At 41.2% G+C, this 14,737-nt stretch overlaps 4 protein-coding genes across 5 annotated transcripts in view; 2 read left to right on the top strand and 2 right to left on the bottom strand.

Moving 5' to 3' along the window:
- Positions 1–80: 80 nt before the first annotated feature.
- Positions 81–642, bottom strand: LOC108101834 (DNA-directed RNA polymerases I, II, and III subunit RPABC4). The gene is made up of 3 exons (XM_017206348.1): positions 496–642; positions 273–365; positions 81–203 (listed from the first exon to the last, which is right to left on the bottom strand). The coding sequence occupies exons 1-3, from the start codon at positions 551–553 to the stop codon at positions 181–183; spliced, it is 174 nt and encodes a 57-aa protein (XP_017061837.1). The 5' UTR covers positions 554–642; the 3' UTR covers positions 81–180.
- Positions 643–730: 88 nt separating this feature from the next.
- Positions 731–2,746, bottom strand: LOC108101832 (zinc finger protein 595). The gene has a single exon (XM_017206346.1). The coding sequence runs from the start codon at positions 2,683–2,685 to the stop codon at positions 799–801; it is 1,887 nt and encodes a 628-aa protein (XP_017061835.1). The 5' UTR covers positions 2,686–2,746; the 3' UTR covers positions 731–798.
- A 65-nt stretch (positions 2,747–2,811) lies between these two features.
- On the top strand, positions 2,812–4,172 carry LOC108101833 (U6 small nuclear RNA (adenine-(43)-N(6))-methyltransferase). Its single transcript, XM_017206347.2, has 4 exons — positions 2,812–3,021; positions 3,078–3,288; positions 3,345–3,756; positions 3,817–4,172. The coding sequence occupies exons 1-4, from the start codon at positions 2,899–2,901 to the stop codon at positions 3,992–3,994; spliced, it is 924 nt and encodes a 307-aa protein (XP_017061836.1). The 5' UTR covers positions 2,812–2,898; the 3' UTR covers positions 3,995–4,172.
- A 6,255-nt stretch (positions 4,173–10,427) lies between these two features.
- Positions 10,428–14,737, top strand: part of LOC108101923 — a 34,721-nt gene continuing 30,411 nt past the window's right edge. For both annotated transcript variants that reach the window (XR_001772128.1, XM_017206500.2), the window contains exon 1: positions 10,428–11,193. Coding sequence is in view for 1 of the 2 variants with exons in the window: in XM_017206500.2 (XP_017061989.1) it covers positions 10,908–11,193 (286 nt within the window). In the remaining variant the exon portion in view is untranslated. The remainder of the gene's footprint in view (positions 11,194–14,737) is intronic.

Raw genomic sequence — 14,737 nt, 5'->3', positions numbered from 1 at the left:
TTGGGGTTATTGGTTTCAAGTTTTTCACGAGGGAAACAGAAAAAAGTTTTAACCCAACTCTTTTATGAGCAATGCCTAAATATGTTTTATCAAAGCTTTATTGAAGCACAAGATTTAATCAGCTACATACTATTTTCTTAAAAATATTTCGACGGGTGTCCATTATTTTTGAAGTTTTTTTTAACGGGCATCGAAAACAACAACTGCAAATACAAACGAAAGATTTTACTAGTACAGTTTGAGAATCATTGGGGACTTCTAGGTTTACTTACGACGCTTGGTGCGTTTTTTGTACATAATACGATATCCACATTCACGGCAACGAATCGGATCCCTTGGTCGCATTTCATTTTCGTGATGACATTCTACAAGTTAATAATAAGAAAAATATTTAAGTAGAAGCATTTTTAATACATTTTTGGTGGCTACGCGGGCGACCATGTGCCCGCTGTAAATATGAATTCAGTATTAAATAAATTCGTTTTCAAAACTTACCCCCGCAAATATACGTCATTGCCGTCTTGACATTGTCTTTGGAGCTAGTTTCCGACATTATTAGTTAATATTATTAACTAAAACGGAGTTTTCCGTAAAAAATGTGTTTTGTTTTGCCGAAATTGAGTTTAGAGTGACCGTCGAGCGGTAAGCAAGGAAATAACTAATTTTCCAATATTACGGGAACTACCTATCGGTATTTTTTCATACCTTTTAAACGACTTTTTAAATAACGAGAAATTTTGTTATAACTTATTTTGCACGGTTTTATTAAATTTGGATCGAATTTAATTATTCAACGGCTTATGACTTATTATTTTTTTTGGACGCAACTAAGTTGCGCCTATGTTTAGTCGATCTGAAATGCCGTTGCATGTTTCCTACAATAGAATTTCCACAGGGTTTACAGAAAGTAACTTTTTCAGGAATTTGAAATCTGCTAGGCGTTCTTGAATAGATTTCCGGCTCAGGTTCTATATCCTCGCTTGCAGTGGTAGATTCGTTATTAAGTAGCATATCAAGGTATTCTTCGATTGGATCTGATGATGAATTAGACGATTCTGTTTGATTGATTGCCACACTTTCGTTTTGGTTACTTTCTTTATGCTTTTCTTGGTCACCATTCAGTTTAAGCAACTCCTTCTTGTGCCTTTTCGACTTGCAGTGCCTCAGGAAATTTGCTCTAGACTTGATAGTGAGATTGCAAACATCACATTCTGCAGTCTGAATCAACAGGTGCACTGACTTACGGTGTGTTTGCATTGTGCCCTGGCTAAAGAACCTCGCTCCGCACATTTCGCAAGTAAAATTCCTTCTATGTAAATGCTTTTTGTTCAAATGCTCTCTAAGGAAAAACTTGTTTGCGAAATCCATACCGCAGATTTCGCACACTGGTCTGGGTTTCTTCTTGCAGCCTGCTTTGGGAGGTCCATTTATGCGACGAAGTTTTTCTCGGTGTTTTTTAACGGCTTCTCTACATTCCTCGACTGTGTGATTAAAACAACAGCGACCCAATGTGGGAAGTTGACAAATCAGACAGGGTTTCTTGCGTTCATGGATCCGGGTTATATGAGTTTTAAGGACAGACCACAGTTGAAATCTGCTTGGACAGTCTTGGCACTTGAAAGGACGATAGCGAATGTTGCTGGACATTCTTACCCTCTTGTGGTGTTTGCTTAGAAATTTTCTGGACCTAAAAGACCTATTGCAATAGGAACAGGGATAGAGGGTTATATCATCGCAATCTCTTCTATGCTTAACCATATGCAGCTGGTGGCTAAAAGAGAATCCATATTTCTCATTACAAATAGGACATTTGGTGTGTCTAGTTGTCTTTCGTTTTTGCAGGGAAGGTCCAGTTTCTTCTCTGAGGTACATCTTTAAGTCCTTGTATACTGGCATCACTATATCCTCAATTTTAGCATATCGTAACTCCGTTTGCTCCCGTTCTCTGGATTTCAGACTCTTTAGTATTCTTTTGTATCTCAGATTTTCCTGGAGTTCTTCAGTTCCAAAGTTTTTAGGTCCTACGTTTCTGCTAAAATAGGAAGTTAGAGAATGCTGAAGGTAAAATCTGCGATAGCAAATCTGGCAGTGAAAGTTATCCGAATATGTGTGACTCCTCTGATGATCCTCAACATCCTGTAGCTTTTTCCAAGGAAGTTGTTCACATTTAATGCAATCACAACGCAATCCTGGTAAAACAAGAGCTCTCATTTTGGGACGCAGGGCTCCCTGGGATTCTTGGCCTGATAACTGGCTGACTGCGCGTCTGTAGCCGGAGGTCACTGTCTCCAGAATCTCAGCCAACCGTTTCAAATCAAATTTCCGGTTTTGAAGTTCAAGAGCCTTTGCAATAGCTTCATAATCTTCTTGTAAATCAACTTTGAAATACTGATTCGTCCAAAAATGATCACGTAATTGCGCTACCTGTAGTAAAACCAGCATATCCGAACTGCGAAAACGCATAATTTTCTGTACATCGTCATCGCCGGAAAATTCGTTTGAAAACTCTGAATCAATAACGTTTTCCCCATCGAATGCCACGTATTTCTCCCTGACTCCTCCGCAGCATTTGCACTTGCACTGACAGAAAGAGTGACATCCTTTTGTTCGTTTGCCAATTTCAAGAGCTGGTAAATCGGATGTGAAGTTTTCGTAAGTAACTAATAATTTTCCCGGCCAAGACATGGAAAAAGTTTTGTATTTGTTTACAAAATTTCAAGCAACAAGTGGCAATAGGGCCAGTTTATAAGAAGAAAAACAAACCAAAAACCCTTATTAATAAAAGAAATCGAGCCACTGCCATCGCTAATGAGAGTTGCCAGACCGAAACGCTAATCAGCTGTTTAAAGTTCGGCGGCATTTGTTTTCGTAATTAATTGTAATATTTTGAACAATAACATGGGTAAAACTAAAAGAAATGCGAAGAAATTTGGCATGCATCCAAGGAACGTGTTGCGGCAGCCACCTGACTATACAAAACTGGCTATTAAATACAAGGATTTTCGTAAAGAGTGCGAATTGGTGAGTCGAAGAAGTTTAGATTGTGCAAGTTTGTTAATCAAATATTATTTAACTAGGAGCTGAATGGCAAAGTCTCAGTAAACTTTCGAAGTGAGAAGACCCTGCGAGAGTTAACTAAAATGCTTCTTAAGGAATACTTCAATTTAAATGTGGATTTTGCACCAGGAAGTTTGGTGCCCACCTTGGCACTGCGTTTAAATTACATTTTATGGTTGGAAGATTTAATGGAACCGTTAAAACTTAAGGAAATCAGTGGTATAGATATAGGTGAGTTGTAAGTAACATCTACCAAGATCTTCTAAACTAAACTATTTCACTCACAGGCTGCGGATCCTCCTGCATATATTCTTTATTGGGAGCCAAGAAAAACGGCTGGCACATGTTGGCTTTGGAATCAAAGCCGGAAAACATAGAATACGCCAGGAAGAATGTAACGAACAACCAACTGGAAAGCCTTATAGAGGTTTACCACCAACCAGATAAAACCAGCATCTTTAAGAGCTATTTCGGACAAGACCAACAAAATTTGCAGTACCACTTTTGCCTGTGCAATCCACCCTTTTTTGACTCCAACTTGGCAAACCCCTTTGGGGGAAATACGAGGAATCCCGAAAGACGACCTGCACCCAATAATGCCAGGACTGGAAGCCAGGAGGAACTAACCTGCGTGGGCGGCGAGGTACGGTTTGTGCAGCGCATCATCGAAGAGAGTCTGGAAAACAAGCTGCGCGTGCGGTAAGTCAATCTTGATTAGCTTCTGAAATTGAATTAACGTGAGTTTCTTCCTTGTCGCAGCATCTTTACCACAATGTTGGGCGTCAAGGCCAACGTGCCAAGGATACTGGACTACCTGAAGGAGCGGGAGGTGGCGAATGTCAGCACCACGGAATTTCATCAGGGACACACCACAAGATGGGCGGTGGCCTGGAGTTTTCATTCAGAGGCGTTAAGCCAGGAGACTTCGTGTAATTAAGTTACCTCAAGTTTGTAAGGATAACTTCTAGTTTGTTGCAGCCATGTGCCTTTACTGGCGTTATTTCAGTAGTTTTCTGTAAAGTATCTCAAATTACATATTTAAGCTTACAAGATTGTTAACAACCTATGTAGACGAATTCATACGTTCTCCTATTATACTCATAGTTTGAAAAAGATATCTAAGAATGCAAACGGCATTTCTTAAAAGATGCAGGATGGCAAGAAGTATCGGAGAAAATGTTTAGCTTTTCTTGCACCTTGAAAGTGCGCAACTACGTCAACAAATGATAATTTCCCATTATTGCCCTGGGCTTTGGCTAAAAATAAATTTGAGCTGCAGGCAGCTGCACAACCGAATGAACTATGACCTTCGCCTGGGTGAAACTTCCAACGCGACTCCATTTCGTGCTGTCAGAAAGCTTTCGCCCTAAATGGAAATTTGCATGTCAATGGTCACTTTGCCGCCCAGGTCCACCAACGGAAATTATCGTTTCGCTTTTATCATTGAGCACAGCTGACCACACACTTCGACAGAAAAAGGCAAACAGAATCAGAAGGCAACCGAAATGGAAACGGAGGCAAACACGCACACTAAGCAAAAGTCGCCAACTCTGGTCAACACACCGGAATTTCCACACCTTTGAGCCGGGAATTCTGGCGATTTGCTCGTCCGCCATGTGGGGCAGCGAATGGCTACTTTTAATTGCCGCCCAGACACGCTCCGTATTTCCAAGGGTCTCTACACGAAATACCCTTAAATATTATAGATGTAGTAAGGATAAAATGATATAATATTTATGAACATTTTCTTTTGATTAAACACTATCAAACTGAGCTCTGAATTTAACTTTAATGATCTCAAAATTCTCTCTAAACTAATAACCATTATTATTCTGTTTTACAAATTGTAAAAGTTATTTTTAAAGGGCATCCTGCGTTTATATACCATCCTATCATCAACTTTGCTCTACTTTCCTTTAGCGTTTTAAGTCTTTTCACGACTTGGCTGTTGCTGCCCTTTTGTTGGCGTAGATGCTTTTGTTGTCTTTTATGGCATTTCAACACGTTAAGGTGTAAAGAACAGTGTAATTAAAATGCAAGCCGTTGGTTTTCCAGCTCGGAAAGGTGGCTTCCCGACTGCGTCATCCGTTTAGGTGCGGTCTTTTTTGTTTTGACTCGTGTATTTTTTGGAGCCTTCGCCCCGAGTTTTGGTAACAAGAGTCACACTGCCCTGTCCACTGATTTCGGCTGGGACCCTAGTTGCCAAGGGAGCCTTTCTCCAATTTTACCCCTATTATCTTAATTTTAGGCACCCAAGGCCCCGAGCAAAGCCACAGAATTCGACACGTGTTTCTGGGCTTGCCTCGATGTGGTAATTGTTAATTAAAAACGGTCTCTGGTTGCGCAGTAAGAGTGTTTGCGGAGCCGTATTAAGGTCATAAAACCCAAACCATTCGAAACACACGGTTCGACTCTTTTATTGACCATCGTTAAATGGTTTAGAAAACAAGTTTATGTGGAACCATAACTGAAAACATAATGCTTGTCTATGAAATTCAGTATGTAATACATTTTTAATGGTTTCACTGAATAATTGGTGTGGGGAACGTTAAGTAATTGCTTTGTTTGTGCACAGAACGAAATATTTATACTCACATACATTGTAAGGTTTACAAAAAAAACCCTTTTTAATATTTATATTTTTAGTTGAGGGATTGGATTGCTGTGCGGAAGTTGTAAAGGATTCACGAAATTTTCGATTAACCCGTTAGAGGGCTTGGTGGCTACCGAAATGACTGGCGGCTGGTGGCTTCCTGTGGGACCCGAAATCTTTGTCAACTTTGCAAAATTTGTACATCAATCAATTGGCCAAAAATCATCCATCAGGCAATCTGACCGTTGGTCTACCGAAAAGACAGGAAGCGCGTGGGCCCAAAAAAGTAGGCAATGACCCAACACAAAAAGTGTGGCTTTAATCGGAACGACAGGTCTTTAAGAGGGGGTTCGATTGGTAGTCTCCGGATGGGAGACTCATTGGGAGTTGACTGGAAAACGGGGGCCCTTCGTGATGGCACGTAACGAGCTGCCAGACGGCGGCGTCTGTTGCAATTGGCAGCGCACTGCCCCCGTTTCCCCCTCTAAATACCCCGCTATTGTCGTGTCGCATATGCATGCAGATACATTCACTTAATGCAATGAAAAGCAACCAAAAAGAAACGAATCAAAGGGGATGCCACCAGACAATGCAAATGCTCCTGTGCGTGTGAGAAAGATTCGGAGGCAGTGGCAGCTAAGGGGGTTTCTTGGGGCTTAAACTTCCTACTCGGGTGAACATTTTTAGAACTTGATGTATGATTACACCTATAAACCCATTGCAAAGTGGCTTACCCATAAACGTTTCTGGGCGAAGTAAGGGGGGGATTTTTGTATCTCCTTCTAATAGGAAATGTATTCAATAGTACGTCTAAATCATTAATGAGTTGCCTTATTTTATGTATTTTAATAACTTAATAAGAATGTAGTTAAATAGATATTTCCTTTCGAAATCCCCACCCCTGCATGAACTCCACGGCACGCCCCTGCTTGTGTGTGTGTGGCTGCGGTCGATGTCTGTTTGTGTGGGTGCTTCAGTTTTTGTGGCGTGTGTGTCATTCATGTAACCTTTCAATAAACATGGCCGTGTGGGTGGGTGACTGGGCGGTAGGGTGGTAGCCCTGGGTAAGTGGGCGTGGCAGGCGGTGCAAGCATGCAGCGGGGAGTCGTGTAATTGAACTGCTATACGAGTCCGGTTGAGTGTGCGGAGCGAGCTCTTGAATGTGATTTTAAAGTCAACATCAAGCACTCCTGACATCCGAACTGTCATTTTTTGGTTTGCCGCTTGGCTGCCAGACACACCGATTCGATCCGATCCACTCCGTTCCGCCGACCCCTTCGCCATCTATTGTCTGCTCATATTCCCGGTTAATATTGGGTTGGCATTTGGCCAAGAGCTGAGCTATCCGATATGAATGCTGCTGGCCATGCAATGAGCTCGGCTCCTCTGAATTGTTGTGGAATTTCCACATGAGTTAAATAAAACCCATATTGCTTACTAAAATGCGAAATAGTAAATATTTGTCTATTCCTAAAAAAACCTCCTTTTACTGGGGAAACGATTGGGTAGACACCCTTCCTTTTTAGCGTTTCCTCCTTAATTTCATTATGTGTCATCGTTAATAATACGAAATTAAATAAATCACACGTGCGATGGATATTTCATTTCAACGCCTTTTCAATGTCGCCTATGATTAATTGGCATTGTCACGGATACAGCAAAAAATATTCGTGCATATATCATTCTGAGCCAAATTCAATTACCGTTAGCGACTTTCCCTGTTGCCACAAATCAACGCGGCAGATGAAGTCGGCCAACAAATGAAGGTGACAAAAGAAACGCTTTTATCGCAGACATGACATCAGATATTCAGATGTGAGGGACGTGGGATAAAGGACACGGTCAAGGTGAAAAGTTGAATAAATAATGAGACGGAAATGCGAATAAATTGCTTGCCAAAACAGTGTCAGCTAGGCAAACAATAATCAACAAAAAAGAGGAAACGGAAGCCGTGGAGTTAAGCCGCGGAATAAAAACGCAGATAAATTATTTTGCGAAATTTTATCTCATTTCAAGTACTTACGGAAAATCGGATTCCGTTTGTGAGAACCTTAAGTCAAATATCTCTAGAGCACACACCGCGTTTCGCTTTAAATTTATTTGCTCGCTGTCAGTTTTTCTAGTAGACCTGAAAATTGTTGCGCACCGCTGAACTTCAGACTTGAAAAAGACGCAAAAAAGGACGCGAAAAACTTTCCATTTGGCACTGGTCCCGGGAGGGAAGCGCAAAAAAAAAAAAAAAATAGACCCGAAGTAAGGAGGCGGCAAATGACTTGGGAGGAGGCGGGCCAGAGAGCAAAGGACATGCCAGAGTTCGCAGCCACGCGGCGTATACGTATTTTCTTATTCTCATTCACAAGGGGCAAAAAAAAAAAAACAAGAAAAATCGAAAAGCCAAACATTTTTATCTGAAAAACAAAGCTATTTATATCTTTTGGGCAACATAATGACCTGGCATTTCTGCTGGCAAATGATGCGAAAAGTTCTGGGCCTAAGACTCTCGAGTCTAGAGATTCTTGAGTTGTCAGTCATTTTATCAGGCCCTGAAAGGGTTTATGTGTCGCCGCGCGTTTTTGCCGTCATGAAGTAGCAGTCGAGTGCCAAGGGACTCTGGAATTTTCGCCCATGAATTTTCGCACCCGGCCCGAATCCTTATGTTTGCCCCCACATTTTTGGGGTGCGCGAATTCACGCTTTCAAGGCTGTTTTTCCATCAGTTTTGGAGCAGCGACAAGTTCTGTCTCTTGTCCTGGCCCATCCTGTTTTTGTTTGCCAGAGTGCAACTGCTGAAAAGGCGTCGAGCCAGCCGCTGCCGAAGGCTGGTCCTCGCCACTTAATTGTTGGCCTTTTTGGCAGCCTTCCGGCTTAAGAATTTCGGAAACTTTAAAGCGCACAAGTGTCAAAATTGGCGATTTTTACCTAAAGTTCTTCATCATTCATTTCTGTATTCCCGCTAGTGTTTCAACATTTAGAATCGTCCTTATGGAAAGATAATTTTTAAACGATATTAACATGCATTTAATGCTCATTTTAACTCAATTAATTTGTATAATTGGTTTTCTGTCGAGTTTTTGTTGTCTTTTGACTGAGTCTTTTGTCAAGGTTTTACATTTCATGGACATTTAAATTAAATGAAAACTGTCTCTTTTTAATTAATAGCTTTCTGTGCTATTGGGAAATATTTTCCATTGCCATACAGGAAGTTTCAGCTCACGTTCTGTTTGTTTATTCTGCCTTTTTATGCCACATTTACCATGGGAAGCTAATTTGCATATGTTTTGACATCTGCACCTATATAATATCAGCATGAGTGGGTGGCCAAGGTAAGTTTGGATTACACATGCAAGAACCCCCGCTTTACGATAATTCGTGTTTTGCTCTCCAACTAGAGTGAACGCACTTTGACTTTATTATTATGGTAGAAACTCCAAGGTTGGAACCTGGGTACACTCTTAAAAAAAATTACTTGAAGCGTTAAAACAAAACCGTAAGCATTTCGACAGCTATAAATTTTAAGAAATTGGTCAAAGTAAATTGCAGATAAGTTGTACTGTAATTTGAAATTTATTTAAATCAAATCATCGAACAAAACCATAGTAACTTCTCAGGATTTACAGAACGATAATCAGGACCCCGAAAAGGGAACTAAAGAGGAAACGCAGCCACAAAAAGGAGCAACCAATTCATTTGTCTCACTCACACTTCTAAGCCCAGTTGAGTCGAGAAGCCAACTCCCAAAAATAAATACCAAAAGGAAACCAAAAAGGAAGCCAGATGAGAGCTGATGAGAAAAAGATATAAGCTAGTTGCCTTTATGAATTGCTATATAGGCTCAAAGGAGCGGCCGTGCCGTATTCATTGATATTTTTATGGGCCAGGTTTTCATCTTGGTAATATTCCTTTTTATTTGCATTCCCTTTTGCTGGGCTTTCATTCAGCTGTTTACGCCCGGTTACACGCAAAGTGCCTACGTGTATGTGTGTGTGCGTGTGAGAGTCCTTTGGCCTATGCTGGTGTGAGTGCGCCTGTGCCTGTGTGTGTTGTACTTGCTGCCACGATGATGATGCCATTGCCATGGCTGCCTTTGCTGCTCTTCGGATTCGGATTCTGGTAGCACCGCAACGGTTTCTGCGGCTCCTTTAAGCCACATTGTGCTGTTTCGCTCTGAATGTATGTGTGTGTGTGTGTGCTGTTGCGTATCTGTGAGTCGGCTTTGGTTGTGGGTTTGTTTATTTGCGAAAAAGTTTGCAGCCAGAGCTGGCTAACAACAACAGAGGCAGCTGCCGCTGTTGTCGCCCGGCTGAAAGCCACTCTCTTTTTGGCTCTCTGTTCGCGTCTCAAATAAAGCAGTCATTTTGACAGTGGTGTATGTTTCGTTTAGTCTATTTAACAAATTAAAAACTTGAGATACATTTAATTGATTTTTAAAGATTACTAGATTTGAGCAATGATAGCACTTACAATCGAATGAGATTTATAAAGAACAAGTAAATTTTTCCACCTTAATAAATTAAAATTAATTACATTTCTATCTATTATTAAATGATAAATGATTCGATTCCTTTTTTCAAAATTTTAAACTCTCTTTTAACAGGAATTGAACCCACTGTCAATCCTGCGAGAAAGAGACTCGTTCTCTCTCATCGGGAGGTCCTGGCTCTCTGTTTCCCTGGGCTTTGTGTGTCGTTGACTGCCGGCTGGCGCGTCGCTGCTTGTTGAGCTCGAAACTCCGGCTCCTGCAGGATATAGGGATGTCGGGCATTCGGGGTCCGTGGCATCCGCAGTGAGGACGCGTCGCCGGCGCCGTTCAGTGTCAAAGTCAGTTCAGTTGTGCCTGAGCTCGTGCCAGAGACAGTCAGTTGCGCTGCGAGTCTGCCATTCAGCTGGTTTCCGCTTCCGGTTCCGAGCGAGGTCTTTGGCTGGTAACCTGTGGTTGTGCACCTTTTTCTAACGACTTTTGTAAACACAGACATTTTTGAACAAGCAACTAGAGCTCGGCGTATTTTTCTAAACATTTTAAGCAGTAAAGGTTTCGTCTCGCGAAAGTCAGAGTGCAAATTGCCCCAGAAACAACAAGTAATAGTTCATAAACTAGTTTCCAACTCGGGACTGTGTGTGTGTGTGCTAGTCTCGACGTGTGCGTGTGCAATTGATTAAACAAAACAGGGGTAACCTAGGCCAACTGGAAGCGGAGAGACCCCACCAAAAACCGCGGACTAAATTGCTAAATCCGTAACCCGAATCCGAAAGCCAGCGAGATGGGCTGCAACACCAGCCAGGAGCTGAAGACCAAGGATGGCGCCGCGCTCGACGCGGTGAGCAACGGGGAAGCGGAGCCGAGTGCTCCTCCTTTGGACGGCGAGTCCTCGAAGTCCTCCGCGAACAATCACACAAATCACGCCAAATCAAATTCAATTATCTCCAACGGCGATGCAAAGGCGGCCAACGGAGGCGGTGGGAGTGGCATGGCGGAAGCAACAAATGGCATTGACCGTCCCTGCGACAAGGCGGCACTCACGGAGTTCAACGACGACGAGGACGAAGGTAAGGCAGGCTCAATCTTTGATATCCAATACATTCATATGAACACCTATTCAGCATTCGGTGTGCGTGTGTAAGTGTGTGTGCACTCGGAAAAAAGATCACTAGACCTATAGACTTACAAAAAAAGTTTAAGCCTTCTAAAAAAAAGAATACAAGAACCCCACATTATTTTCGAAATATAAACCTTCTAAAGAACAATAACGTTTCTATACTATTTATTATAAATATAAATTATATTCGAGCTCTTTTTCGTCTAATTTTTCTCCGAGTGTGTTGTGTGTGCGGATGAAAGGAAATCCTGTGACCAGGGGTTTCAGTATTATTTACTGTATCAACACGCTGGGCGTACGTCGTTATCGCAGTTGCCTTTTTGCTCGCATTTTCCCATTTCCCCCAGTTTCCCAGCCTGCCCGCCTACCGTGCTTAATGGTGTCGCAAATATAAATTGTTTAACTGTACACGAATATATATATAACGAGATGTATACATTTGTGTATACATAAACAATGCACTCCATTACACGCCACTACATCCGCAAGCGTTTTTATGTGCCCAATGGCAAATTTGTGTAAGATCCTTAACTTTGTTAAGTAGCCGACGTGTTGCCGGACAGTCGCCTTCGGCTCAGTATTTTCTCATGCACGTTAACGCATTTCATGCTCCTGTTTATGTTATCTAATAAGCGCAGACGGAATTTACTTTTATGGCCAGCGATATGGGTAATATCATAATACAAATTCCGAAGCTTGCTCTGGGGCCCAAAGTTGCTTTACGGCATATGAATCGGAGTAGGGTGATAATATCGTTTATTTTGGACAAAGAAAAGCTGTTAATATATCACGAAAAATATATTAAAGAGAACGAGCTAATGGGCCTAATATTTTACTTTCATGGCCGAATTTAAGGCTTAGCGTTTCTAAGCTAGCTCCATTTCACCCAAGCTTTTGTTGCTAACGATTAATAAGAAGTGTAGCATACATTGCGGCGCTACTGGTTCGTGGAATTGTGCAGCCAACTACTTAAAATTTGATTTTAGACACCAGGCAAACATAATATGCAGCAGGTTGCAGCTGGTAAATCTGAGCTGACTAAAATAACTGTTCTTTTTTTAAGGGTGCTGACCTTGGTACGCTTCCCCTCACTGATCGGCCAATAAGAAGCTAGCTCATTGGAAGGTTACCGTTATTTAGGCGTAAGACGCAGACTAGAGATGGGAGCCACGTTGAGTTTTTGTTTGTGTCACGAAACTGGCACGCAACTCACGAGTAATTAATAATTTCTCATGTGTTTGTTGTTAGCTAGTCAAGAAATAGTTGTCACGCTCCCGTCACTAAGCAATCCCAGTTTATACTGATCAGCTGATCGATTTACGCCTGCTTAGCGTTTCTGTTTGCCTGGTGTTTGAATTCATAAATTTCTCACTTTGCCTGCGAACAGTGTTGTTGGTCGACGCCATTTTTTAATTTTGATTTCCTGCTGAGAAAACAAATAAAACGGAAATGTCCATTTTCAAAAATTAAATCTGGTGTTTATGTGCCGAAAAATGTAAATCAACTTCAATTTAATTTTCATTGCCACTGAAAATATTTTTATGTAAATTATTTTCAATGTACTCGGACATTCATTTGAATTTTCACCGCAATAACTTTTACTCGACTCGGAGCAAAGTTCGGGTAATGCCATTTGCAAACATCAAAAAAGAAGAAGAGACCGCCACAAACATTTAATTCTTGTTTTTTTTGGGAAGTTCCTGCGGTTTATTTGCTCCCTTTCGAAATAATGAAAATATGAAAAACCAACGAAGCCAAAACGAGAGCACACAGCGTTTTCCAGAGAATGACTCATAAATTACCACAGCTTTCCCTCGTGGCAGGTGCAGCAGCAGTGGCAGCCACTGTTTGTTTAGCCGACGTTTTCCGCACGTTTTCCCACTCGCCAACGCTTTTCATTTACCAGTTCCCCGGAGGGAGTTCTGATAAATTGTATAGCGACACTTTATCAATGGCTGGTTGCACAGCGAAAGTTACCCAGAAAATTTCGTTCCTGTTAATGCCAGAAATTATGATTATTGCTTAGCAATTTTACTCTGCTAGCCGCTTTTAATTTACGCCAGCTGCGCAATTTGTGTTCCTGGTAATGCTCTAATTTGGGTTTGCTGAGCTAATTGGGGCTTTGAAAGAGTTCAAGAGTATTCTGGAATATAACCAGTATAATAAAACGCTAAAGTTCTTGCTTATTTGGGAAATTTTAATGAGTTCTTGAAGCCAAAAAGCAAATTCAATATTCATCATTCATTTGGGCTATAGTGTTTCATAAATATTTACCAGCAGCCTTTTTCGTTCTTTATCTTTTTGCTTACCATAAAGTTACTTACTATAAAGTTTAGGATTCGTTTCAAACTTTTTTGATTTTCCTCCGCCGAAGCATAAAAGAAACGCGGCATGAAACATAAAAAGAAACTAAAGAAGCCCCATTCAACCATAAAACTGCCGCTCGGTTACGCCATTTATTTCGCCACCCAGGACATTCGTATTACGAACACGTAGGCTGTACTCCAATTTTATTCCGGTTGCGAGTGAAACATAATTAAAAACACAAATCCGCTGATGGTTAAGTCGAAACTGAGTTTACTTGGCACACTTCTGTTTTGCGGCCTGTCAACTAATTAAGAAATGGTGATGACGAAGCCCATTTTATTTCATTTCCTTATGAACTTGGCCACACCCAAAGCGGAATTACCTGAGAATTGCGGACGGGCCAGGAAGGACATAAATTGCCAATAAAGATGTCAACTCATGCAAAGTATAAGCCTAAACAAACAGACACCAGGCGAAGGGCGGCGGAACATGCTAAGTCCTTGCAAAGCTCCTTTTCAGATGCCTTCGTCTAATGTGAAATGCAAATAAGTGCCGCACAGTGTTTGTTGTTTCTGCTAGAGACAAGCAATTAAACTGTGCACACAAAGGAACTATGCCTACCATAAGATGCTCTTAAAAGGTTATTTAATCTCGAATAAAAATATTCGGGGTATGCCGCGTCTAAGTCGGATCAAAATTAAAAAGTTATGGAAGTGCTGAGTTTTTTTAATTTTTCTGAAGACCCATATTTTGGAAATTTTACAAGGGATGACATCGTTAACTGTACTATTTTTACGTTTAATCACATTTTATATGCTGCCGATGTAAGAGTATCAAAATCCGATTTCCCACGCACAAAAGCTGGAATTAGCGGCAGATTAAAAAGACTGCGGGCTCTTCAAAGACATAAGGCAAAGACATAAGCTTGATACTTGCGTTTATCGCTGAAATTTGCATAATTTTAATTAAATTTTTTCAGGACCCGAAGCGTTTTCCATTCTCGTGCGAGAGGAGTGGTCTTAACTTATTCCACTCGGTTAATTACGCAGTAGCTTGTTTGTTGCCCAAAATGTCTTGCTAATGTTGAACTAATTGAGAGTAAATATGGTGCTCGACTTGCCACCGAGCAGTCAATTTGATTTATTGAGCAAACGATTTTCTGTGGAACCACGTACTCTGTTTACACT

The sequence above is a fragment of the Drosophila ficusphila genome, unplaced genomic scaffold (assembly GCF_018152265.1).
Source record: "Drosophila ficusphila isolate 14025-0441.05 unplaced genomic scaffold, ASM1815226v1 contig_414, whole genome shotgun sequence".
Taxonomy (NCBI): Eukaryota; Metazoa; Arthropoda; class Insecta; order Diptera; family Drosophilidae; genus Drosophila; species Drosophila ficusphila.
Note: the sequence above shows the minus strand (reverse complement) of the source record. Positions and strands in the feature narration are given on the sequence as shown.

Coding starts and splice junctions, on each gene's coding strand:
- LOC108101834 (XM_017206348.1), bottom strand. CDS start 553: ATGTCGGAAACTAGCTCCAAAGACAATGTCAAGACGGCAATGACGTAT. Junction 366..495: donor AATGACGTATATTTGCGGGG/GTAAGTTTTGAA, acceptor ATTAACTTGTAG/AATGTCATCACGAAAATGAA. Junction 204..272: donor CAAAAAACGCACCAAGCGTC/GTAAGTAAACCT, acceptor TTGTATTTGCAG/TTGTTGTTTTCGATGCCCGT.
- LOC108101832 (XM_017206346.1), bottom strand. CDS start 2,685: ATGTCTTGGCCGGGAAAATTATTAGTTACTTACGAAAACTTCACATCC.
- LOC108101833 (XM_017206347.2), top strand. CDS start 2,899: ATGGGTAAAACTAAAAGAAATGCGAAGAAATTTGGCATGCATCCAAGG. Junction 3,022..3,077: donor TTCGTAAAGAGTGCGAATTG/GTGAGTCGAAGA, acceptor TTATTTAACTAG/GAGCTGAATGGCAAAGTCTC. Junction 3,289..3,344: donor AATCAGTGGTATAGATATAG/GTGAGTTGTAAG, acceptor TTTCACTCACAG/GCTGCGGATCCTCCTGCATA.